General features: G+C 45.2%; 1 protein-coding gene across 1 annotated transcript; it reads left to right on the forward strand.

Annotated features, from left to right (window-relative positions):
* The first annotated feature begins 16029 nt into the window (after positions 1-16029).
* On the forward strand, positions 16030-26700 carry LOC139050372 (TNF receptor-associated factor 6-like). The gene is made up of 3 exons (XM_070526625.1): positions 16030-16749; positions 24247-25420; positions 26331-26700. The coding sequence occupies exons 1-3, from the start codon at positions 16465-16467 to the stop codon at positions 26441-26443; spliced, it is 1572 nt and encodes a 523-aa protein (XP_070382726.1). The 5' UTR covers positions 16030-16464; the 3' UTR covers positions 26444-26700.
* Positions 26701-26971: the final 271 nt, after the last annotated feature.

The raw sequence follows: 26971 nt of genomic DNA on the forward strand, positions 1-26971 counted from the left end.
AGAGTCTGGTGCCATTAATAAACACTTAGTAGTTGCGAGGGGACTATAGCGGAGAGTTGTAGCCATTTGCATAAAGGGTGTTCAGTATTCATAAATTAATTTATGGCTACATAAATTCATTATTGATTAGTACCCGCAGTGGTCTTCCATGTTGCAGTGACCCATTTTCACAGCGCAATGATCCGCTGCACGGAGAACCTCATCGCCAGATCCCCCGTGCAGTTGCATCTTGCGATCCACAGGCATAAAGTTCACAGGAAGTGAGTTAGAGGTGTGAAATCACTTTAGCACACGTATAACCGATCACTTGATCCACAGGCTCAGCAGGGCATTGAGGCCAGTGAATTGCATCCAACCGGAGCTGGCCTGCAAGTTTCCTATCATGTAGGATTACTGCCCTCACTTGCGCTTGAAGTAAATACCGTGCTATGAGTTCATATTTGAATGAATGAATGTTTATTTGGCAGAAAACTATACAAAGAATCTCTGTCAAAGAGGCTGTCGAAGAGGCACGAATGTCTAAGTGTCAGTCCCCTTCCCCGACCCGGTGCACAAAACGCTCAAGCACACAGGTTAAGCGTGGTACACAAAGTGGATACTTACAAAAAAATAAAAAGTACATGAAATACGTAACAGAAATATTGAACGCAATTTGTGTACAAAAGAATGAACAGTTATACCTGAAGCGACAACAAATAGATGTTAACTTTTTCTTAAAGTGCTTAGGGATGGTGATTCATTTATTACAGTGAGTAAGCCAGGGTGATGATTTAGAAAATGAGCAACTATGAATGATCGCTTTTGCATGCCGTAATTCGTACGGATCTTGCCCTAGTTGTAAATTAATTGCCTTGTGTTGTATTTTCGTTCATTCGGGGGGTATGCTCTAAAGAAGGCGCTTTCATTGAGTTTTACCTCTTCAAATATTGCAATGGCTGTTTGTTTGGTAATAGGGTTTTCTATTTTCAAAATACAATTCTTCTTGAAAAGCGGTGCGGTGTGGCTTCTATAGGACGCATTCTCAATTACCTGAATCATGGGTTTCTGCAAGGTTAGTAAACTATGGATGTTGGTTTTCGTTGTGGTACACCAGACAAATAAACAATATTGTTGGCGCGAAGGCACTAGGCTATAGAATGATTGTTTTTTTATCTAGATGGTAATAGATTCCTTCATTTATTAATAACACTAATGAATCTTGCAATGCTGGTTTTAATGTTGCCGACATGACTGGATCACTTTAAATTTTCTTCAAACGTAACACCAAGGAACACCCGGGACATAAAACGTGCAATGACATCATCACAAAATTTTAATACTAAACTATCATCAATACCCTTGTTACGAGGCGGAAAAATAATGTATTTTGTCTTTTTGGTGTTTCATTCCAACTTATTTGCTCTAAGCCAGCCTGAAAGATTACTTGAGACAAATACTTGCTTCATGCTCGATAGTAATCAAGTTTCCACCACCCGTTGCCGATTTGGAATGGCAAGTGTGTGTGTGCTGTAGTCGGTTGGTTAAATAATTTTTAATTTGGTTAAGAGCAGTTCCCCTTATGCCGTACTCATTTACCTTTTGTAACAAGATATCGAGTTTAATGCAATTGAATGCTTTTTTGGAGTGAAGAAATATCTCTATTCTGTACAGCTTGTCCTGAAAGTTACTTATTATTTTTTCTTTGATGTGTAGCAACGCCATTTCATTCCATTTCATTACATTGGTGTTTTCGCGAACCGTATTGCTTTTCTGTTATTATCTTATTTTGTGCACAGAAATTTAAAATTCTGTCGTGAATCACCTGCTCTACTATATTGGAAAAGATTGGGAGAACTGAAATTGGTATGTAGTTGTTCGCGTCATTCCTGTCACCCCCCTTTAAAAACTAAAGATACTCGTGCGATATATATTTCACAACGGAATGCGCCAGTAGACAAAATAAATTGCGTATGTCTGACATTGTGTGACAAATATGGAGCGCCACAGCTTTTATTGGTTCTGCCTTTATGCCCTCAACATCACATGCTGTGGAATTCTTTAACTTTAGAAATATCTTACTTAGCTTCAACTGTTGGCGCAAAAACGACCTACTCATACTACATGGAATAGAAGACGTGTTAGTTGGGCTATCAGCGTCAGGCGCATCAGACGCGCCACATCGTAAGAAATGCTGATTAAACTTATTGACCAGTGCAGTCCTTGTGAAAGGTGCGCCTTTATCCGTAACCTCAAAAACAGAATTTCAGTCACTATTCGGAAGCAGATCATTCAATGTTTCCCAAACTTTTTTTGGATCATTAAGAATATGAGTGAACTTATTCTCATAATTCCTCTCCCTTGCCAGCTTTATATCACGGCCTAATTTATTCTTGACCTTTTTGTATTTTATTAAGTACTCTGGTTCCCTTGTCTTTATAAAAGTAGCGAAATGTCTATCTCGTTCGTTTATTTACTTTAGAAGCGCGGTGTCGACCCACGGTTTCCTGCATTTCTTTGCTTCTTCTAGCTTCGCTTAGAGGGAAAGCTTTGTAATAAAGGTCTTTCATTATGCCGAGAAAGCGATTGAATGGCTCGACAGGAACAGTGAATGCGTATATTTCAGACCATACCGCTTTGCTGACTGGCGCCTCAAAATATGCAATCATGTTCTTGGTTATAAATCTGTACTGTAAGCGCGTGTCACTTTTGCACTGTCGGCACACTTTCGTCTCACGTGTAAAGAACAGGAAAATGGGCATGTGATCACTCACGTCAGAGATGAGGACACTCGACTCTAATCCAGTTAATCGCGTTGTAAAACACAAGTCAAGTAGGATTTCAGATTTATTCGTCACCTTGGTTGGAACTATAATACCATTTTGTAGCCATCCAAAAGAAAACCTCCAGAAACGCTTGTTTGGATTGGTCTACTGGAATCAGGTTAATAATAAAATTGCCCGTTATAATTAGGGGAGTGCCAAGCTGTGTACAAAAATCCAACATACATTTAATGAAATGTAATAACATGGATACAACACCGGATTCAGGCCTGTATATAACTATGGATATAGTATTCGCACAGTTTGATCATCAGGGGTTCATAGTGCTCGTGCATTACAGAAAACTCAGAAATTACATCAAAGCATATATCGTGTTTTAGGTAAAAAGCTACACCACCCCCTTTCTTATTTTTTCTGCACAGTGGCAACACTTATACACTGAGAAGTGTACAGTGTCGTACTTGCCGGGGAGCCAAGTCTGAGAGAACGCAAAGATATCAAACTCATGCTGTAATTGATGTAGGAACATGCAGACAGATTCGTGCTTGCTTTTTAAGCTTTGTGCATTCAAATGAAACGAAGACATCTGATTTCTATCACATATCTCCCTGCTCGGTTTTGATGGAAAGCTTGTCGCAGTACTTGCATTCCTGAAAAAGGTAATACACGTAGGTGAGGGGTGTTTGCTGCGGAACATCACTTCCCTCAAATCGCACAAATATGCCTCCGCGTGTTGTTTCTCTGAACGCCAGCCGAGGAGCTCCAGTTCAGGCTAATCGCACTGAAGCTAAGAGGGCCCACACACGGCGCAAGTACAATTCTGTTAGTCCAGAGGCAGAGACAATGTGCTGCTGCGTGTTATTGCGACTCGGAGTCGAAGACGAGAGACTGAATGTTGGAGCAGACGAAGCGAACACGAGAAGCTTTATACAATATGTACATGTAGCAGGTAATAGCGTAAAAGTAGCGGTGCCGAAGAGGGCACCGAACTAATGGGCCGACTGATGGCGACTCACCCTTAAAGGGAAGCTGAAAGGTTTTCCAGAAAAATTGAGTGAACATGTGTACATAATGGTTTTCAACCCTACGAATTCGAATATCGTATTGAAATGAGCGAAAGAAAGCGCAAATATATTTTATTTCGACGAAAAGTGCAGCAGCGGACACGCCCAGCTCGCGCGTCTCGTTTCCGCCTGTGATTGGTTGGGCGACCCGTGACGTCAACTTTATCGACCGACCGCTGCCGCTCCACATGAAGCGCGGTGCCAGGTAGTTTGGTGCCGTAATGGAAAATTAAGAGGTAATAGAAAATTTAGAGAGACTGCGTTTTTCTGAAGAGTTCGGCGTTGCTCCCTACATGTACGAGCCGATTGCAAAGAGCCGGCCTCTCGAAGAAGCAAACGATGCTGGTGCGAGCAGTGCTTTCGACGAGAACGAAAGCGAAGTCTTGGGATCTCCTCGTGTTGGAAATGCTCTTTGGTGAGTATGTTTTTTGCAAAGCGATCTAGTGATCTCGCCGATCTTTCGCCCTTCTAGTGAGCTCGTTTCCGGTCAAACAACTGCAGTGTTGTGTTCCTGCATGCCTCCTCGTGGAACGTAAGCAGGGATGCGATCGTCGGCATTTGTGCGCTGTCCAAAGCTGTCGGCAACCTACAAAGACGGTTCAAACGCGTGAAAAGCTTCCCGGTTCATGCAGTACGTGTAGTGACCTTCATCTGTGCGCCATCCGCACACTACTCGTAACCGAAGTCGTAAAGGCGGCGAATTCCGTCGGCTACGTGAGACGGTCGGTTTCTCGCTGTGCGCGAGAGACGGGGGGAGCGTAGCGTCCTGGCGTGCGCCGGCTTTCCAGCACATGCAAACTCTACATTTGCACTGCGTTATGGTAGCTGCGTGCAGGCTGTTTTGCAACACACGTGCAAATAGAAAATTCGCGGCGCTTTGCGACGAAAGCTGCGTCGAGGGCGGGAAATAAACATGCACCTTCCGTTCAGCGTGCTAACATGAAGGAGCTCGCAGTAAATCAAAATCTAGGTTTGGGCGAGTTCGTGTATTCATAAGGCCTTCCAACACCAGTTATCATCAGTCAGTCCGCACTCGTGCCGTCTTTGTTTTCGTTGCTCCGATCTTTTCGTGCTGCGTTTAGAAAGCGTGCTAGTGGAAATTCTGGTGATAATCGCCGTCACGGAAGTGGTTGGAGCACAGCAGTGTTGTTCTTGAGGGCTTGAAATTATTTCGCCTTACAGCAGCCTCCCACTTCCTTAAAAGCTTCTTGTCTTGTGGGAAGCAATGGAAGACAACATCGTCGCGGCCGCTGGTGTTCGTGCAACCGTAGGCTGCACAGAAAGACGGCATGATCGGCCCACCACATCAGTTGATGCTGCGCACGTTGACCACCACTCTACATACACACAGACGCACCAACAAAGAAATGCAGGGTCGATCGAAGCCGATTACGACGGCACGCACGCAGAAACAAGCACGGTCAGGCACGGTCGCGCAGGCGGCGAAGGAGCAAAGCACTAAAGTTGACGTCACAACACCGCGGTTTCCGGTCTCCGCTCGCATCGTCAGCGTCAGCAGCAGCGCGCGGCATTCGACGGGGGGGCGGAGCTACAGGGCAATTTCAACCGACGATTACGTCGCTCCTATTTGAAAAAAAAAACCCCAAATTTGACCTGCATGGTTTATAAGGTTCCCGCATCCGTATATGAGCGTCTTATTGAATTCGACAGACTCTTCAGCTTCCCTTTAACAACGGACCAGTTCTTCCTTAAACGGCCCCTCAGCACGTCTGGCCATTTTGAGCTACCAAGTGCCGAGCATAAAATGCGCGCTAACGATCCTGTCTGCTAAGTATTCATCGCTACGCGCAGCGGAAACCATTGAAATCTCAAACTGAACGTCGTTCGCCCTTCTGCGAGCGGGCGCCGCGCTCCCAGCCGGAGAGTGGACGTATATCGCACAAGTGCACCTACGTACATCCCGCTACTGTGACGTCGCTTCAAGTAACACGTGACTGTGCAAATAATTACAGCGAAGCTGCCTATAGCTTGTGGAGGATCTCGTTTGCGTGGACATGGACCAACAATTCTGCATACATGGGCCGATCCCTAAGATACTGCCATACCGGGCCCACCCACGGCAGAAGTGCAGTTCGCCAGTAAGGGGCCCACATTCGCAGCTTCACTGGCCGTCCTTCTTCACAGAGTGGAAGGGCACTGAATTTTCAATGGAACGTCTGTTATTTGCGTAATATCTTGCTTCAGTAGACGAAGTAAAGTTCAGAGAAGTAATAAAACACACTAACCAAATGTCTACGTGTTCTTCTTTTATTTCGCACCGCAGAGAGAGAGAGAGATTTGCTTCCGTTTTCTCCGATTGTTCCCACGTGATGCAGCCGCTTGTGCGGATAACGTACATACGTTATTTTCCACCGTGCCCCGCCCTCCATGCATGCTCTATGAACCGCTTGTGTCTGCACCAGTATACGCTTATCACTGACTTATACATCTTGTCAGGAGCTCTCATGCAGAACGCGCAAAATCGTGTGCTGCCCGAAAGGAGACGAACGCAACAGCACGCGCCTGACGCCGTCAGTAGAAGTGCGCCGCGCAGAAAAAGAAAAGAAAAAGCGGGGAAAAGAATGCCTCACACCGTCCTTGATTTGCGGGATGGTAGAACGAATGGAAGAAATTTCTCTTGCAGAGGCTAGACGGAGTATGTGGTGAGAGTGTCTCCTTTGGCAGTGGCCCAAAGGTTCGCGGCACTGAAATATTTCCATCTAGGCTATTGATGAACCAATTCAAAAAAAATATTGCGAAAGAATGCTCCTAGAGGGCACGTAACGACTTCCAGTGTATATCTGAAATCTTCTATGTGACCTGCTGAGGGGCCCCTTAAATCCCTTTGGCGACACCTCGGCGGCAGGAAAGACGCGAGGCCTGTCCTGACGTCAGCCGCGTCACCTTCCCTTTTCATCGCGGGAAATGTCTAAGCTGCATACCACTGGCTTCCACCGCAAGGGGTCAGCTGTTCTGTGGAATTTTGAAGGCTCTCACTGGATTCGTCGTGCTGCTTTGTGCTCCCGGACTCCTCAGTTCGACCCACGGAAAAGGTTCCGCATTGGGTGTTTGAAGGCCAGCACAAGGGCCACCTCTTCAGAAGAAAGAGGGGGGGGGGGAGCGCCCGTTGCCGCGATGATAGGCACGCAATGTGGCTCAACAGCACCCCTCTCCCCTTCCGCCACACAATGCATCAAGAAGCTGAGTTATCCGACGCCCCTCGAACGATTGGATGCGCTAGTTGACTCACGTCGTTCATTGATTGGAGTGATATGCATTTCCGCTTTTCAGCAGGTGGTCTTCCCTGCTGCTCCGCCCTGAGATGGTCAACTAGAACAATGGATAATCAACGCCAGACCACCCCGGCCAAAGCAACAACCCTCCGAATGCTCTTCAAAGCGCCAAACCAAAGTCACGGTACAATGTGTCCTGTGAAATGGGGCTACGCTAAATGGAAGAAACTAAAGAAAGGTTTCCGTACAAAACGGGAAATTTCTAGACACAGACCTCAATTATCAACGCGTGACAGCGTTAATCAAATCATAATTGCTTTGCAAGCGATTCTTGATTGTAATGCGGCCAGGTTTGAAGCCACGAAAGAAGAGAGCGCCAGAAAAAGCTCCTGGCGATGGAGAATAGAATCACGACCCCGGGAAAGTACGAAGCATCGCGCTGAGGATGCATGGACGGATGGATGGATTCTGATGCTGTGAGCGCTCTGTTTGGAACTTTGTGGGTTCCGCCACGAAGCCTTTCTTGTTGTATTACTTAATATTCTACTTATCCTGAAAAAAAAAAGATAAAAAATCACGATGAACTTCCATAAACAGGCTTTCTGAACCCCTATTATGAACTTTGTTTTTGCACGCCCCCGTTCTTTGTCGTTTCCGTACTTCCATCAATGTTTCAATCGCCGATTACTAATCTCTACTGCGCACATGCTCACTTTCCTCCTGCTCTCGCTGAGCCCAAGGACTTGAAGGAGGCCAGATATCCCTAAATTCACCCGCCGTGGTTGCGCAGTGGCCATGGTGTTCGGCTGCTCAACATGGAAGTCGCGGGATCGAATCCTGGCCACGGCGGCCGCATTTCGATGGGGACGAAATGCGAAAACACCTATGCAATTAGATTTCGATGCACCTTAAAGAACCCCAGGTGGTCAAAACTTCCGGAGTCCTCCACTACGGCGTGCCTCGCAATCATAAAGTGGTAATGCCACGTAACAGCCTATAATTTACATATTTGTATCCCTATAGTGGCCTCTCTGCAGATATCTTCACATTCTAATAAAACATGCTCCATCGTTTGCCTAGCTTTACCGCAGCAAGCGCGTGCTTCTTATTCCTTCGTATATTTAACTTTGTAAGTGCGTGTTCTAAGGCATCCTGATCTCGCCTTTGAAACTAATGAGCTTTGCACTGAGATATCATAAATTGTTTCTTTCCTGATTTCGTTTTTTCTTCCGCTTAAGTAGGTACTCATAGAAGCTTTCTTTTCTATTGCCGGCACCGATGAGATTATCTCAGCGTCTTTGACCTTCGCTTGACGTTCCTTGTTATCATGTTGCTCACCATACAGGTCGCGTACTTGCTGGTAAGCTTCCGAGTTCTTTTCCTCCACTGGGAATCACTGTTTTTTTTTCGATACAAATACCTGATCACTCTCCAGGCGTGTGACAAAGCAGCGCCACCTAGAGGAATGTAGGTTTCCTGGAACGAAGCGGGGAAAGAGCAGGAGGCGAAGCGTCACTTTAGAAGGGAGTAGGCCCAGGCGCGCTAGGGTGACCGCCTCTGGCATTGCTGCGGGTGCTTTCTGCGGAAAAAAAAAAGAAAACGTACTGTGTTCCTCTCGTGACAGCATCGTCCCCGCGCTCCATATTCTGTATGTGGGAGTGAAAGCGTGTGCCGAGCCGACGATGGCGGATCAATCTCGCACGCGCACGAGAGGAAAGCCAGTAGGACGCGTCATCTTCCCACAGTGGGGCGGTAGGCGTATGGAGGAGTTGTACTGCGGCAGCAACTGCGCACTACACGCTCACGCGGGCCCTATATTGAAAGTGATCTGCGTTGGGGACAGCGTCGAAGTGAACCAATGGGGAGGGGGGGGGGGGGGCTCATAAGTTTGAGTTTTCACCGCTCAGCTGGCGTTGAAACGATAGACACCACGAATGTCACTTCACTCTTTGGTACGGCCGCTCTTCCCATGCCAGCGTTTGGACAGCGAGTGTCCGCGGCCATTCAGTGTGATGTGTTCATGTTGGGCGGGAGGCGAGCAACACGAGTGGCTGTTGCGGATGGCACGGCCGCGCGAGCCCTATCTTGAAGGCGATTTGCGATGTGGACAGTCTCGGCATCTAGGCGCACTCAGAAGCCATACTTTCGTGCGCGCTATAGCACCCATACGCTTGCGCGTGATCAGCGTTCACGCTACGCGATATTTCACACTTTCAAACTAATAAATAATTAAATAGTCGCAAACCTTTGCCTAAGTACTTACAACACGCACATTCTACAACGCATATATCACTTTTTCAAATCCAGATAAATAGACCACGGGTAAAGCTGGTTACATATTTAAGTAAGCCGGTGAGCCGTTCAAATGAACCGGTTGATTTAGTGAGCTGAGCCGTTGCGAGCCGCTCACTTGAGGGAGCCGTTTTGCCCATCTCTGGGCAACTGACGATTGCGGCTCAATCTCGCGCGCGAAAGGGAGGAAAGCGGAGTGGCAGTGCAGGATGGAGGCAGGGCCGCTTCTGCTCTGCCAGCAACGGAGTACTTTGGGCGGCCGTGTGGAGCCGCGCGCGCCGTATCCTGAACGCGACCTGCAGATGGCTCATACCTTTGTCCGGGCTATGCTCTCGCCGCTCAGTTTGCGTTAAAGCGATAGAGAGCACGGAGGTCACTTCCCTCGCTGCTGCTCTTGAGCTCGCCAATGTTTCGACAGAGGGCGTCCGCGGTCATCGAGTGTGATTTAATCATGTATGCCTGTGCGCGCTGGCACCATGCTTGTTAATTCAGTTAGTAAGGTAATTTTTCGAACTTCATACGGCTGATAGAAGTACAATCTTTACTTCGTGTAATTGTGCATTAATTTGCTATCACAATCGATGTTTCACCTTTCGGGCGAAACTGAACTTTACTTGAAGCTACACAATCTCCGGAATCAGTCACCTACGAAGGCTATTACACACCCGATATGGAAAAGCGGTAGTAACTCTCTAATAAAAAAATTGTCTCCAAAAGCTGGGCAACCACGGTTCAAATGCAATTGCAGTGAGCTTAAGCTGCATACCAGAATAGCGCTTTTATGTGAAACTACGATGTTAACTGTCGGTTTCCTTGCTGTCATCGGGGATACGTGCAATGATAGCCACAAGAGAACCACACATACCAGTAATGATGTGATCTAAGCAGATTGTTTGAGCATCTGACGGCTGGCATTTGTCGGAACACATTGTCAACATCCACGTTTACCGCCGCTTCTCGACACTTGGAAACGGTATAGGTCGATCCCACTTCCTTTTCCCGTGCGGTTTACGCTTCCACTGCCCAACAACTTGCCACCATACAAACCGGCTCCACGGACCCGCACAAACGGCACAAAAGGAAAGAACCAACGCGCGCAATGCACGAAGCTGTCAGCGCGCCTGACCGCGCGTGCGCCGCGCATTTTTCCCACCAAACACTAGCACGTGTACGCCGATATCGCGTGACCATCTTGTCGTGACGTAGACGGGGAGAGGTATATTTACCTGCAGCGCATTTTCAGGCACTTTTTTAAAGGTAAGCTTCATTTGCCTGTGCATTCGAATTTTCTGCTGCTGCGGCTGTTTTGCCCGACGCGTCGGGTTGGGGAGGGGGTGGTTCAAAGTGTACAAATACATTGCAGGAGCAATGTATTTGCAGTACATTGCAGGAGCATGGCACACAGGAACGTCGACACAAGAAAGGGCCTTTCCATCGTGTGCAAGTCCACAATGCCCTCTGGAGGCCCCTGGGTGTCTGCCACAGTAGCCTCTTGAAAGCTGTAATTATCCATCACCCTCATCAAAACCACAGCATAAACTGCAGCGCTTACCTTTCAATGAACATGCGAGTCCCGAGGGCACGTGTATAGAAATATAGAGATGGGGGGGGGGGGGAGGCAGGAGGCTATGTAGAACCGACGCCGTCACGAAACGAGTGAATTACAGCCTTGGAACTCTCGCAGTTCCCGTACAAAGCAAGAGGGCGTGAGAGGGAAGAGATTACGCGAGAAAGGAAGGAAACAGTGGTTGCAAGGAAATGGTACGCTTCTGCTATTTCAAAAAAAAATTAACACGATGCAAATTTGTCAAGCGGACAACTGACGCAGCGCGTGCAGATGTGAAGTCGCATTAACATACCTTACAGTCTAGGCGAAACTACGGAATCGGTCGCACGTCAAGTGAACACGTCTTAGCCCGCCGCGGTAGCCTGACGGCTATGGCATTGATCGAGGTCGCGGGTTCAATTGCTACCTTGGCAGCCTTATTTCCACGGAGTGAAATACAAAAAAGCTTAGTGCACTCAGATTCGGGTGTACGTTAAGAAAGCCAGGGGATTGAAATTAACCCCAAGTGTATACCATTATCGCAGGCCTGATAATCCGATAGAGGTTTTGGCACGCACAGCTCCATAATTCGACCACGATGCGATGTGCATGTGAGGCACTGATAATGGTCAACCCTCTCAGAAATTACGAACAATGGCGCATAACCACGTCTCAAGGAAACACGTTTGCCTATGTGGTTTGTGTACTACGCTGACAAACAGCAGGGGAGCACACAAGGTAACGTATATCAACTCACCCCTTTACTATTGGACTAAACGCTGAACAAATGACATATTCAACGTCAAAATCGCCACCTATTATCGTGACTCAAAGCAAACATGCATAGAATGCTACGCTTACATCGATTCTCACAGTGCGTGGGATATGCATATATTTCCTGCTTGGCCCCCATAGGACAGAAATGGTAAGACAATGTTGCGTACAGACCTTTTTAGCAAGATGGCCCTAGGCGTTGCCATAATACTCATTGACTTGTGCTTCAAAGCAAGAGAGGCAGATAAGCATTTCATTAAAAATGAAGAGGTTCGATGGCGTGGCAGTATTGCCTTACATGTTAGTGTGAGAAGAGGGATGATTAAGTGAGAGAGAGAAAAGCTTTCTGGAAAGGTCATAATTAAACAACAACTAAAAAATAACTAGATTTTAACTTTATTCGCCTGATACGATACATGCAATTTGGATGACGGGATCAACATATCTGGCGGAGGACAAAAGCTTCAATGTGAGGGAGTAATCTTTGGCTCCGGAAAGTTCAATGATCGATGCGTGAAGTAAAGGGAGCATGGTTGTTGCTCTGAAGGCATTTATTAGTGCTGGTTGTTTCGTGGCGCAATCCTGTAGAGGACAGAACCGTTATAACATCGTCAGCGGTTGTATAGGCCACTCTACCTATCACCCGATTCGTCATGTGTGCGTTGTCTAAAGCGGCGTGAATACCAGCCTGGAAGGTGACTGCCATCTTATTTTTGTCGCCGGAGTGCTTTCTCGCAGTCACATCCGGCTGGAAAGAGGTGGACTGCGCTTCCACAGCACTCCGCGACACCATCCATACCTGCACACTGGTCAAACCTTTCGGACGACCTAGTCGGGGTTCCGCCACGAACACACCCGGCAACGCGACTCAGCTAGAGCAAGCATCCTCTGCATCTGCGGTCAAAGTCCGACCACCAACCGTCGCACTACGAAAATGTGTGAAAGAGTCGAAGAAAGCTATTCGCTTCATAGTAGTGATGCCGATACCCAAACACATTATAACAATGTATGACTAGGCAGCAAGACTTGCTTTAAGATTCATTTAGACAGTTATCAGGCAAAACAGTCTTACGCGATACCGCGATATAGAAAAGGAGATGAAAGTACCGGTCCTCCAACCTGCAGTGCGGTATCAGAGGGGTGTTTAGGCTGATTCGCAACGCCCTCACTTACACCAACCTTTCACTGCACCTGTTTCCATTGCGTGGGAGCTTCCGTGACGTGGTTTCTCCTTTAAGTTGGCGGTCCAACTCTGGTCCACCGCTGTTGGACCGGTCAAAATTCGGCATATTTAAATTTTTGATGTTTCGAACATCAAAATTCGGCACCAATCGCAGGGGTCGTACTCGTAACCACGAGGCAAGCATTGCAATGCTATAACTGGCATACGGCAGCGGGTAAGGAGGCATCGAAAGTGATCTTTTACATTTCTTTCTTTATTTATTTATTTGTTTTTATTGCTAAAACACAATGACGGGGGCTCAGATAAAAGCCGCAATGAGGCAGCTTCAAGAGAGAAAATAAAACGTGCTTACATATATTGAACCGAAGTGTTTGGCTTTACGTGTCAAAACCGCGATTTGATTATAAGGAACACTGTAGTGGAGGACTGTACTAATTTGACAACCAGGGGATCTATAATGTGCCCCCAACGTGTGGGACAGCCGTAGTCGTATGTACTTACGGCCAATATTTTTTCCTCAGCAAGTACTACATAATTATTACTGTCATTTAGTGAACTTTTTAATTATTGCTTGAATCACAAACGTATCAATTACAAAGTTCTAGGGCACTTCAAATAACCTATGAATGAAGCATTTGTTTAGTGCTCAGCTTTGCCTCGTTGGTTGTTCCGAGAAAGAACATCCGGAATACGAAATAGATACGCGCTCGCGCGCCGCTACTCAAGCGCTCCCAAGCGAATAGCCACGGATACACGGCTTCACCAGCGGCGGCAGCTCGCTACAGGAGGCATCAAGAGAACACGCCGCTGACGCATTGATAAGCGTAGCGGCGCTTTGTACGATGCGGCGATAAGAGAATGCAAACGTATATCTTTCAATGGTTGCTTATAGGCGCTTGAGTAGGGGCGCGCGAGCGCGCATCTATTTGGTATTTCGCAGGCTTTTTTTTCTGGGAAAATACAACCAGGGCCACTTCAGCACGAAATAAATGCTTTAGGAGGTTGTTTAAGGTGCCCTACGACATTGTAATTAACACGTTTGCGATTAAAACAATAATTAAGAAGTTCGCTAATTAAAAGCAATTAACTAATTAATACGTCGTTAGGAAAGAAATACTGGCTGCAAGTACACACGACTGCCGCTACTATGCAGTCGGTACGATTGCTTTAGAGCTCATGGTTTTTTTTCTTAATCTTGGTCCAAGGTAACTGGGACATCCTTTAGACAGAGCTTAGTCGGTCTCGGTCTCATAACATATATACAGTCAGGTCATAGGAAGCCAACAAACAGAATCACGCGACCATAGCAGTCCGTGCCATGAAGGTGTATGGTGCCACTGCCTAACACTACCAGGTTTAGTTGTAGTAGGGAAACAAACTCCCAGAAAGTGGGTGGTAACAGTGCGGTGGGGGTAGCTCACTAGGTAGGAGCATCGCACGTGCAATGCGAAGACGTGGGTTCGCATCCCACCTGTGGCCAGTTGTTGTTTTATCCACTTTCATTTAGTTATCGTGTATTGGTTTCAATGATTAACTACAAACAATTTACCCTGTTCTGAGTGCGATTGTTTAGTGGCTTCTTATGAATTTACTAACAAAATTCGGATTTCTCGGTTTCCTTTCTAACCGTTGATACAGCGTCAAAAGAATGAACTCACCATTTTCAGATAAGTATATGCAAATATTAGAATCATATTCACTTTTTCATTCAGTGGTTGCTCCTTGTCTCAGCTACACTCTAAATGAAGTCTACACCCTTTGGGGTGTATATCTGTCACACATCGATAATCGTCATCTGCCTTGTTTTCGTTTCGTTTCTAGAAAACGCCGCGCCCGCTACTTTCCTGTCGGCAATGCTACGTAATGCTGATAATTCGCATGCAGTTCGTTAAGGCCGATCCACACGACGGACCAAGTCTGCGGGCCGATCGGTCACGTGATGCCAAATCACGGCTCGTCGCGGTCCGGGCCGGCGCAGAGCAGATCCACACGGCGGACCGCCATAGCAGACGGCAGAGAAGACCAACCAGCTACGCTAATGCTTTTTCGCGCTATCATTGTAATCATTCCGGCTCGAGTCCCACAAAGCCGGGAACTGCTCAACGAGGGATAATAAATAAAAAACGTCCTCGTCACTTTAAGAGGACAAGGTGTTTAAAAAGTATATCCACTGCCCGCACGTGTACGCGGAACGGCAGACATGAAACGACTGGCTTTTGCTGAGCCGAAAACTAGATTGGATTTGGCTGAAGGCACTCTGTTTGAAGTGAAGGCACTCTGTTGCTGTTCTCGGAAGAGAACAGCAATTTACAATAGGCAGCGAGGCACTGGAAGTCGTAAGGGAATACACCTACTTGGGGCAGGTAGTGACGGCGGATCCGGATCGTGAGATGGAAATAATCAGGAGAATAAGAATGGGCTGGGGTGTGTTTGGCAGGCATTCTCAGATCATGAACAGCAGGTTGCCATTATCCCTCAAGAGAAAAGTATATAATAGCTGTGTCTTACCAGTACTCACCTACGGGGCAGAAACCTGGAGGCTTACGAAAAGAGTTCTACTCAAATTCAGGACGACGCAACGAGCTATGGAAAGAAGAATGATAAGTGTAACGTTAAGGGATAAGAAAAGAGCAGATTGGGTCAGGGAACAAACGCGAGTTAATGACATCTTAGTTGAAATAAAGAATAAGAAATGGCCATGGGCACGACATGTAATGAGGAGGGAAGACAACCGATGGTCATTAAGGGTTACGGACTGGATCCCAAGGGAAGGGAAGCGTAGCAGGGGGCGGCAGAACGTTAGGTGGGCGGATGAGATTGAGAAGTTTGCAGGGACGGGGTGGCCTCAATTAGTACATGACCGGGGTTGTTGGAAAAATATGGGAGAGGCCTTTGCCCTGCAGTGGGCGTAACCAGGCTGATGATGATGATGATATTGACTCTGTTGCCGGACAACATTCGTTAGGTACGCCAAATCGCTGTGGTTTGCATGCGGTCGGCCGCCAAAACTGAAGCAGGAAAAGCCTTGGCGACTTTTTTGACCGCGAGGGCCACGGTCTTGCGCTGGCCAAAGGTGGTACGCACGAACTGGTGACGTCCTATCATGTGATGCCCGGACCGTGGTCCAAAGGAGCTATTTGGTCCGTCGTGTGGATCGGCCTTTACTGGAAAGTACGGGGCTCGCATCGTTAAAAGAAAGGAAATGCGGACAAGACATATGACGTTTATTGTTGTGTGGCAAGATGCGACTCAAAGACTGTAAAGTTTTCTGAGTGTGTAGTCGCGCTTTTTATCTTAAGTTTGCCCTTGACGCCTCGAAAAATTGCTTTTGGAGCAAGTTTTGTCCAAACGTTTGCGACATTTATAAATCGATCACTGGGAAATGCGATAAAGCTGTCCGTACAATCTTCGATGCAGCCGGCAAGTAGATAACTTACAGGCTGTTCCATGCCAAAGCTCCGGCAGCGCCTTCAACTATAAGGAAATCGGTGCAGAATTATCGGAGTGATAGTGGCTTTGGTAACAGCTTCGAGGGCGGAGCGCTGACGGCGTTCCAAAGTTTGCGCAGAACCGCCGACCCGACGTTTGCCACCCAACGTATGCGCTGCTCGTGATGGCGTCCGAAGGCCAACGGTACACGCTGTGTGGTTTTACCCAGGAACTAGACTGGAGACCTCTGTGCTTTGTCGAGCCCATTGCGACGCACAGACTATGCGATGCGTGCGGTGTGCTGCCCAGAGTGACCGTCTTTCTGCCGTGCCGACACGTGCTCTGCAAACGCTGCTACGAGCAGTGCCTACTCGACGACGGACACGCCTGCCCACTCGACGGTGACCAGTTTCACGAAGAAGACGCTCAGTGGATGCACTTTCCTTTGGAAAAGCTGCTCACGCGGAAGGTAAGAAAATACGAGGATAAGAACTCCCACCTGTATATTACCCAAAAAAACTGCGGAAGTTAATTAAATTTAGGGATGCATAACGCAGCATGGGCGTGTGCGTCTAACCAACGCGATTATGTCCGACCAGACCCGTGTAATCTTGTGTGAGCTAGGTTGAACACAATATAGTATATTTGCTGGTACTTGACAGATATTTCTTGGGTGAAAGCGTCAAGAGAAGCAAATAGTTCGGCGCTGCATTCTGTATGTTGCGGATTTACGCAAGAATTTAGCATAATTTTGCATTACGGAATATGCGTGGCGGAAGGTTACGCGAAATCTGGCAAAATTCATCCATTGTCATCTTCCTATTCCCGTATCATTGCTCGCATCCGTCACTGAGTTGCGGCTGTTACACGGCGCTCCTTCTGTCGCATTCCTATCTGTCCTCATTACGCTGCACTGTATCGAACTATTTACAGGCTCTCATTTCGTTTTCGTTATGTAATTGTCAAGCATGGATGAGATTTCTTTTTCTTGCGTTTTTCATGAGCTTTTTCTTGTGGCAACGGACATATGGTAGTACGTGTTGACTGACAGACGACCAACAAATTTACTAAATTACGCTGTTACTTGAGGTTATTCAATTAACCAGCGGCAGATACATCTCTACACCGGGGATTGAGCATAGCTTAGGGACGCCGGTAATGAGTGCGGTATAGTGAACGCTTGTCGTCACGTTAAAACCATCGATACATTTGTCCAGGCCGCGCTACCGATATTCTCCGAGGCCACCGAATTGCTACTGCTATCATATATGCTAAAGAAGTTTACACATTACCCATAACATATCCTTAAATAACCAAACTGGTTTGCCTACTTCGCCAGGGGAATAGGAGAAACTAACCACAAACCTCCTCTGCGTATGCTAATACAAGACATCAGTAAATATTTCTAAAGCTTCTAAGTAGGTGAGAAACATGAAAATGCCGCCGGACACTGAAGTTATTCATCATCATTATCATCACCACATCAGCCAGGTTACTATCAAGTTATTATCAGGCCTATATTTCACGGTTCGACGAAAGTTCCTCAGGCGAGGGCAGAGCACTGTAAGAATGGAAAAAAAAGGGCACTCGTCTAAATACAAGGACGGCAACGGCAAAAACTTTCTGACGTTTCGGAGCCACTAGGGGCCCTTTTCGTGACAGCGAAGAGCGGGGCGCTGGGGCCATCTGTACATGAACTTGGTGGCGCAGTGCGCGGTTGTATATCTCTGGGAGATTGCCCCGCGTATAGTTAATCGTATGCTGAGTTGTTTGAAAGAATAAACACTCTAAAAGCAACACGAAGAAAGACCCTTCGCAGTAGCGATAACACGGGCCGAGTGAGTAGATTTCATTCCTGTGATTAGATTTCTGATATTTTTCAGCCAAGTCGTTTCAGGCGGCGTTTGGTTTCCTGATCTGGTATTGATGCGGCTGCATTGCTGCTTTAATGTTTCCACTCTCAGTAATGGAGAACGCACCGCAATCCTTACACGGAATTTTGTAGATGACTTATGTTCCTCGTACCTATGAGGTGGCTACACGCTTTGGTTTTCCTTTATCTTCTGGAGCCATTTTTCTGTCACCGACAGAAAAGTGGAATTCGTGCAGTTTCAATTAGAAGGGTGGCGGTCCCCTCCTTCCGCCGTGCAGGATTAGAGCAGATGCATAACGCATGGCGCACGGTTGGCGCCGCCACGACGCACTTGTGTCCAATCGGGTGAGCAGAGTCTCAGATATGTAACGCCTCCTCTCTACACTGGTTCAAAGTCCCCTTGTAAAGAGTTTGGTGAACATGCTGCCATGAAGGCAGTATGTTCATCGTTTTCCCTTTCCCTTATGAGCTGATTGCCGGGAACACCGGGACTCGGGCGATCCAGGAAAGGAGCCACGCCTTGCCAGTGAATCAGAGAATCAAGTGGAGCCGGTCTGTATGGAGCCTAAAATCAAGTTTCCAGTGCTTCCAGCGCAATGCCGGTACAGACCACTGAAACTGAAGCGCGTATCCTCTACCAAATATCTCCCTAGAAAATTGGGCGCTTAAAACAATGTCTTCGGGAGGCATAAGTGTAAAAAGCGGCATATGGGAGTGTGTCTCGAAAGCCGTGCGTAAAGGCAGCGATGAGTCATCCTCTAGAAATTATTTGCATCACTGCACTGCATATTTCACAGGGACGCAAATGAACATTGATTGCACGCCTAAAGATCCTAACACCTTCTCTTTGTCTGATTTAATATGTTATACGGCGTGTCGGTACATTTCTTAAATGTTAATCGCATTTACCTGAACATTCATCCTGAGATGGATACTGGCACAAAATTTTTGTCACCCTGGGTTATTTTTTTGTCTCCAAAATGAACAGCAGTAGCGCTGCCTGTTTCCTCTGTATATTAACTCCTACAGCAAAAAACTAAACCTTCCTATCACTTCAATCCTTCTCCTTCAGGCGAAACTTACTATTTCTTGTTTTTTCTCGCGCTTTTTACCTGTTGTTCCTTCAATAACTTTATTTCCCTTACTTTACTGTGCGCGCCTGTCCCCTGACTGATCATGGGGGAGAGTGAACAAAGAGTACGCTAACGCAATTAAGGAAAGCAGTTGATGCGCTGACGAAGATAAAGCCGCTTGTCAAAATGGCAGCTTCAGCGAGGTTCCTTGTTGAACAACAGTGGTTAACTTACCAGATTGCCGAGTTATGCGGCCCCGTAATTCACAGCGGCTTAGAAGTTTGCCCGGTGTTAAGCGGGGGGGGGGGGGAGGAAGCGGCATGCTGCGGAAATAATGGGAAAGCATGGAATATCTGAAGATCTACACACAGTACACCCGCGTTTTCTTTTGAATTCGTGCATCATTGGCATGTCGCAGCTGCTGCGAAAAAATTAACCCTTCATCATTTTTGAAGCGCAGATGGCCACGGTGACCGAACCCCCATGGCCGGCGATGGTAACTGCCATAGAAACACGCATCTAAGTTAGAGTGCCAAGGCAGCGACTTCGCAGAATGATAATGTTAAAGCACAGGTCATTTTAAAAAAATACATTTGCGCTCACGAATTTAAAGAAAACGTTGCTTAGATGTACCCTCGAAGCCCAAATGATTCTGCTAACACGAACAAAATTGTTTTAGAGAGACTTCAAGTAGAAACCAAACAGGCTGTGCACGTTCGCTTCCGCAATTTTCGTCCACATTCTCATAATCATATTTTTTAACATATTTATTTATTTATTTATTTATTTATTTATTTATTTAGTACATACTGCAGACCTTTCGGTCCAAGCAGAGGGGCAATAGAACGTATACAAACAAAAGAGAACAAATTAAGAACAAACTAATACAGATTTATACAAATTTTAGTCACACTGTGTCTGTAAACTGTCGTTCCAGTCTGATACTGTTCTGGGAAAAAAAGAAAATTTAAACGTGTTAGTTCGAGCATAATAGGGTGTTAGTGAATCCGGATGATGCTGTCTTGTTTGCCGTGTTAGTGCAGGCGTTATATAAGTCGATGGTTTAATTTCAAGCCTGTTGTTGAGAAGAAGGGAAAGGAATTCAAGTCTTAGCAGCTTTCGGCGCGATTCAAGAGTAGGTATGGAGTTTTCTGTCATAATTTTGGAGGGAGAGTCCAGTCTTGCGAATTTATTAAATATAAACCTGACTGCCTTTCTTTGTATTTTTTCAAGACGCACGATATTTGATTTAGTATAAGGATCCCATGATATACATGCATACTCTAACTTTGGTCTAATAAATGTAAAATAACACAGTAATTTCACGTTAGGAGGGGCATTTTTCAGTTTGTGTCTTAGAAAACAGAGTTTGCGGAAAGCAGAAGAACAAATATCATTAATGTGCATGTTCCATGACAATGTGGAAGTCAAAGTAACACCTAAGTATTTGTAATTGTGAGTTTCACGTAGAGCTGAAGAACCTAGGGTATAAGAAAAAGTTAGTGGGCTTTTTTTACGAGTAACACAAAGAAATACGGATTTATCAGCGTTAATAAACATACCCCATTCACTACACCACTTTAATATGTTATTTAAATTCTTTTCGAGGACAGTCTGATCATTCTGACAAGTTATGTCACTGTACAAAATACAATCATCGGCAAACAGTCTAATTTGCACACCAGGAGTTATGGTTTTAACAATGTCATTTATATAAATTAAAAACAGTAAAGGCCCCAAGACACTACCTTGGGGCACCCCTGATGTGACCGGGAGAGTGGCCGAGCTATGTTCACCTATTGTAACGTACTGAGTGCGTTTGCTCAGGTAAGCAATAATCCAGTTTATGAAAATGTCAGGTATGCCAATAATTCTAAGTTTGTATATTAATTTGTCGTGTGGAACCTTATCGAAGGCTTTTCTGAAATCTAAAAATATTACATCTATTTGGCCATTATTGTCTAGAGATAAAGCAAATGAATGAATCACTGATACCAATTGCGTTACAGTCGAATAACCCTTTCTGAAGCCATGCTGAAACTCCGTGAGCACATTGTTTTCAGCTAAGAATTCTTTTATATAGTTTGCCACGATGTGCTCCAAGAGCTTGCAGCATTGTGATGTTAGAGAAATGGGACGATAATTTTGTAATCTTAGTCGATCTCCTTTTTTAAATATTGGAACAACTCGGGCCACTCTCCATTCATCGGGCAGTTGTGCCGACAGCACAGACGCAGAAAAAATTCGTACAAGAAAGCTGGCAATAAGTTCAGGATAACGTTTTAGAAAGATGTTAGGGATTTCGTCAGGGCCACAAGAAGCTTTGGTTTTTAGGTTTACCAACATGTTCACAATTCCAGCATAAGAAATAGAATCCACATGGAATACCTGTTTCACAGGAAGCATAGTAATGCAATCATCTGACACTGCAAATACACTTTGAAAATACTCATTAAAATGTTGTGCTATGTCTTTGTCATTAGTTATTGATGTGCCCTCAATTATTATTTGTGAAATTGGTTTCTTTCTTTCCTTCATATGGTTCCAAAATTTTGTAGGATCATTTTTAATAAAGTTAGGCAGAGAGTTGTTATAATAGTAACTCTTTGCAGCAGTCACCTTCTGTTGAAGAGAGTTCTGCGCCTCTTTTATTTTAATAGGATTACCATGCTTTCTTTTTAACCTTTTTACCTTGCGTTTAATATGAATAACATCGCGTGTCACCCAAGGTGTGTGTTTGCGAACTTTCTTTTTTTTACTAGGGATGAATTGGTTCATGCAAAAGTGGCACATAATTTTGAATCGATTCCACAGAGAACAGGCATCAGTGCTGATAAAATCAACAAGACAGTTTTCCATGTGCTCAATGATGGACACATCATCGGCATGAGAATAATCTTTGTAGCTAAGCACTGAGGAATAGTTTTGCGTCATCTGTACAACTGGTAAGGTAATGCTCACTAGCCGGTGGTCGGAAAGTCCTTCTTCAATACAAACAAAATATTCCGGAAAATCCTGGCTAAGAAATACCAAATCGAGAATGGATTTGCAAATGCCCTGTATGCGTGTCGGTTCGCGCACCACCTGTTTCAAGTTATAACGCAGCATAATATTGAAGATAATGTTGGCGTGCTTGCTGAACGCGTTTCCAGTATTAAGGCGCTCCCAGTCGATGTTCGGTAAATTAAAGTCACCTGCCAATATAATCTTATTCTTTCTGTGCCTGTTCATTTCATCATCTAATTTTTGTAAGTATTCGGGAGTAGTATCCGGTGGTCTGTATATGGCGTAAACAATAAAGCTGTGACCCCAAGAACTTATCTTGACGCGCAAACATTCAATCTCAGGGATATCTTCCAAGAGATGGGCAGAAATGCCATTTTTGATCAGGACGGCAACACCACCCCCCCTGGTGCGCCTGTCTTTTCGGAACACTGTATAGGAAGGAGGAAATATATCGTCACTTATTTCATCATGTAGCCAAGTCTCAGTTAAGACAGTAATATGAGGGTCATGTTTCAGTAATAAAATTTCCAATGCATCAGCTTTATTTTTAATACTGCGGGCATTGACATTAATCAGTCTGAGCTGCTTATGTGGCCCTTGGGGAGCGCGTCAATCCTGCGAGATTGTGGAATGGTTTAGCTCGTTTGCTGTGGGAGTCCGAAGGGAGCTTTGAGGAATTTGTACGCGTCTGTTTTGGCATTCATCCCAATAAAAAGTATCCTTGCCAATCTTAAGCTTATCGTGGATCAATGAAACTCTTTTTTTAAGCAGCCGGTCTTCTTTACAACTGTCCCAGAGGAGTTTTCTTTTTTTTAGTGTGGAAGGGGAATAATCGTTCTGAATGTAGATGTCAGACCCTTTAAGTTTCTTGCAGTTTGCAAAAATTGCTTTCTTTTCACTGTAATCCTGAAGGTAAATTATTACCGGTCGGTTTCCTTTGTTTTTTCCTAGCCTATGTATTCGACCAATCGACTCACATTTCACACCCAGCTTGTCTTGGAATATTTCCTTGACGATCTTTTCCTTCATCATGGATTCGGTTTCGTCGGCTAACTCCTTGATCCCGTAAATAATCACATTGGAACGCCTGCTATGGTCCTCTAAACTAGTCAATTTTTTTGTCTGAAAAGTCATCACTTTCTCTAAGGATTTCAGCGTGGTTTCTACTTGACCGGTGTGAACTAGGGTTGCAGAAGAGTCAGGGAGTTTAGTTTGCACGTCCTCCAGAGTACGTTGTAAGCTGGCAAGTACACTATTTATGTTGCATAACTGCACTTTCATTTCAGTTACATCTGTGAGGATAGCTTTTTGGCCTTCAAGCAGCTGGTCATACAGTTCCTTTTGTGTCGGTCCAGGATTTGTTTCTATATCGCCACAAAGAAGTAACTTGCACACCTGTAAACACTCGTAAGCAAGGCTAATACACTGTTTGGGGCACGGTAGGACCACAATGCAACGATGGTCACTGCTAATTCTGCTAAATGTCACAGAGGGACCAACCTGCACAACGAAGAGCAGGTGCCTGGTCAGCATCGTTGCAGTGCCGGGTCCACCGTGCCCACTGAAGTTCAAGCAGCAGAGCGGTTCTTTTATACAGGCGGCTTGGTTTCAAACTATTTTCAGTGCACCGTTATAGCGATTATCTTGCAACACTGATTGATACCCGCCATGGTGGCTTAGCGGCTATGGCGTTGCACTGCTAAGCACGAGGTCGTAGGATCGAATTCCGGCCGCGGCAGCCGCGTTTTGATGGGGCGAAATGCAAAAGCGCCCGTGTACCGTGCATTGTTGGCGCGTTTAAGATCGCCAGGTGGTCAAACTTTTTTGAACTCCCCCGATACGGCGTGCCTCAAATGAAATCTTGGTTCTGGTACATAAAAATTTTAAATATTGGACAAACTTTTTAGCTATAACGTAATGTAGTACATAATGTATGAATGTAAGGCCCTATTTATGAACCTTAGTCTGATGTGGCAGCTTGCTCAAAAGTCATGTTTTTCTTTTCTTTTTTCAGGTGAAATGCTGGAATGAAAAGCATGGCTGTGGCATGGTTTTAGCTGCATCGGAGCAAAACAAGCATTTTTGCAATGACTGTGACCACCACCCTATTTGGTGTCCTAGATGTTCGAAGGTCGTGCTCCGTAGAGATGTGCGCGCGCACCTTCAGAGCAAATGCAGTGACCACGTGGTATCAGCAACGTCCATACCTCAACAAACGCCCGACAGTGACAACATATCAGTGATGACAGCTCTGAATGCAAGCATGGACGTGCGAGTAGGTGGAATGAACAACAGGCTAGACCAAGTTATTACAGATAGTAATGGCCACAGTGACCGTCTAAGTGAGATTTCACATTGCATGAACTCTATGAAAGAAACACTGCTACAGATAGCAAATGGAAGTAGAACTTTTGAGAACGTAGCTTCACAAACTGCACCTACCCATCGCTGCTCTGGAGCAATCCAGGAAACTTTGATTGGTCACAGAGAAATGCTGCAGGAGCTTGAAGGATCGATAAGCTTTTCAAATGTAACACTGACGAAAGCTTTGGAGGACACGAAGCAAACTGTCGAACAGCTCAAAGAAAATGCAGCAAGTAATTTGCTAGCGGAATTAAGACAAAGTGCAATTTTTCACGCCGACATGCTCAAAAAAGTTTGTGAAGTTGAGAATACGCTAAAGGAGACCTTTGAAAAGGAGTTGCAGGGTGCCACCAGGGAGATCTGTCGAAATTTGGCAGAAAGTGCTGCTCGAATTGCTGAACCGAAAAATTGCGTGCAGCGAAGTGGGTCTAGTGCAATAAATAAACAACAAGAGCTGGCCCTAAACACAATCAGTGTTAGGCGATATGAGTTTTTTGTAAACAAATTCAAAGCCACGAAAGACAGCGCGTATTCAAAGGGCTCTCATCTTTACCAGAATGAAAAGGTTTACATCTGTGGCTACCACTTGTCCCCAGGAGTCCACCTAAGAAAAGAGGGAGAGCATGTGTTACTGCATGCTAGATTGCAGCTACACAAGGGAGTGCTGGATGAATTTCTTCAGTGGCCTTTCAATCAGAAAATTCAGTTGGCCATCAAACATCCTTCAAGAGACAAGCACTGCCAGTTTCTAGTTGAAACCGGAGACAATCTTTTGTGCAACGCGAGGCCCGAAGAATCAAGTAGCAGAGGCTCGTACTTTCCAGGTAGTTCATTTCGCTTGAATGATCTCGAACGCGAAGGATATGTCACGGACGACAAGCTTCAGATAGTTTGGGAACTGGTTCCGAAAGACATACCGAAATAACACTGAGGAGAGCTCTCCATATATTTTAAAATACTTCGTCTTTTAAAACTCTTTCGGGTATACGTCGCTCTTCAGCGTACCTTTGTGGAAAGAAAAATAAAGCATGCTGCTGAATGGTATCTGGGGGCTTTGCTTTTATGCGGGGCAAATAATTTTAAGTTTTATGGATTCTATAATAGCTTTCTGTTGAATTTTATTCATTAAGCTGGAATATTCCGAGATAAAAGCTGAATTATTCAGAAATTGACGAATAAGATTATTCTAATAATTATGGCACATATTGTAATTTACGAATTGTAGCCGGTGAGATTGCAAGGCATATCTACTTCTAATTAATTTTCAGAATGTCAACAGCTTGGACATGGGCGCCATTCGACTTGCCGTAGAAATACACTGTTGTTGCACTTAATTGTTTTAGCAAGAAGCTTTTTAATGCATGAAAAAGGATGGGTAACTTGAACGCCCATGTATTTAGTCACACAATTTTGGGAAAAAAACACTATACTGATGTCATGCTTGGAATTCATTTCAAGTGGGTACGTCTTGAAAACAGGCCGGCTACGAAAGGTAACCACAAAACGCCCATGTTTCTGTCGATGAAAGTCCGGTGTAGATGAATAATTTTCCCATATTACTTCACTACGGCCATGAATTAATACTTGTTATACATTAGCGAAATCACCCCAACTTTGAAGAATTGGCTTTTGTTGTTGCAGAAACGCTGCACTTGGGTGAAATATTTTACGTGGTTTTTGAGACTGTGTTCTCCACACATACCATTATTTCAATTTTTCCCCATGGCGGCACAGTGACTACGGTGGGACCCAGGTGGCAGGATCGCATTCCGTCGTGGTGGCCGCATTTCCATGAGGGCAAAATACAAGAACGTGTGCGCACCGTTCGTTGGCTGCGCATCAAATAATTCCTGGAGATCCAAAATAATCGGGAGTCTGCTACAGCGCGCCTAACAATGATATCGTTGTTTTGGCACGTAAAACTGAATAATTTATTGTATATATATTTTTTTCACGTTACTTATATTCCGACATCGTAAGCTTTTTTCATGCAGGAAAGGATTTCATATGTATGTTGACAATCAATATTATATTTTAAGGTTGCATTATTGGTGATATTGCCGGTTTTAATGAATGAATAAACGCCATGTTAAATGAATTTCAATTATAAGGCAGTAGTGTCCTCCATTTTCCTTCCACATGTTGGAAGAGGCTGTGAAGTGACTTTTTTAAAAGAGGTGTACACTATGCTCAAGATCAGATTACCAATTTGTCCGTCCTTGTAACAGAATATTTTTAAGCGTTTTACTAACACTTGGTTGCCGTACCAGGCTTTCCTATGCTTTAATAACATTTCTTCAATTCGTATACAGCGCACTGGTAGCGATTACGGCTTGCAGCGAAACCAACCACACTCCGTCCAATAATACGTTATC

The sequence above is a fragment of the Dermacentor albipictus genome, chromosome 10, assembly GCF_038994185.2.
Source record: "Dermacentor albipictus isolate Rhodes 1998 colony chromosome 10, USDA_Dalb.pri_finalv2, whole genome shotgun sequence".
In the NCBI taxonomy this organism is placed as follows: Eukaryota; Metazoa; Arthropoda; class Arachnida; order Ixodida; family Ixodidae; genus Dermacentor; species Dermacentor albipictus.

What these genes read in the sequence shown, in the direction of transcription:
- LOC139050372 (XM_070526625.1), top strand. Translation starts at nt 16,465, where the DNA reads ATGGCGTCCGAAGGCCAACGGTACACGCTGTGTGGTTTTACCCAGGAA. An exon ending in AAAAGCTGCTCACGCGGAAG is followed by an intron (nt 16,750 to 24,246) that starts GTAAGAAAATAC and finishes TTCTTTTTTCAG; the next exon opens with GTGAAATGCTGGAATGAAAA. An exon ending in CAGAGGCTCGTACTTTCCAG is followed by an intron (nt 25,421 to 26,330) that starts GTAGTTCATTTC and finishes ATGGCGGCACAG; the next exon opens with TGACTACGGTGGGACCCAGG.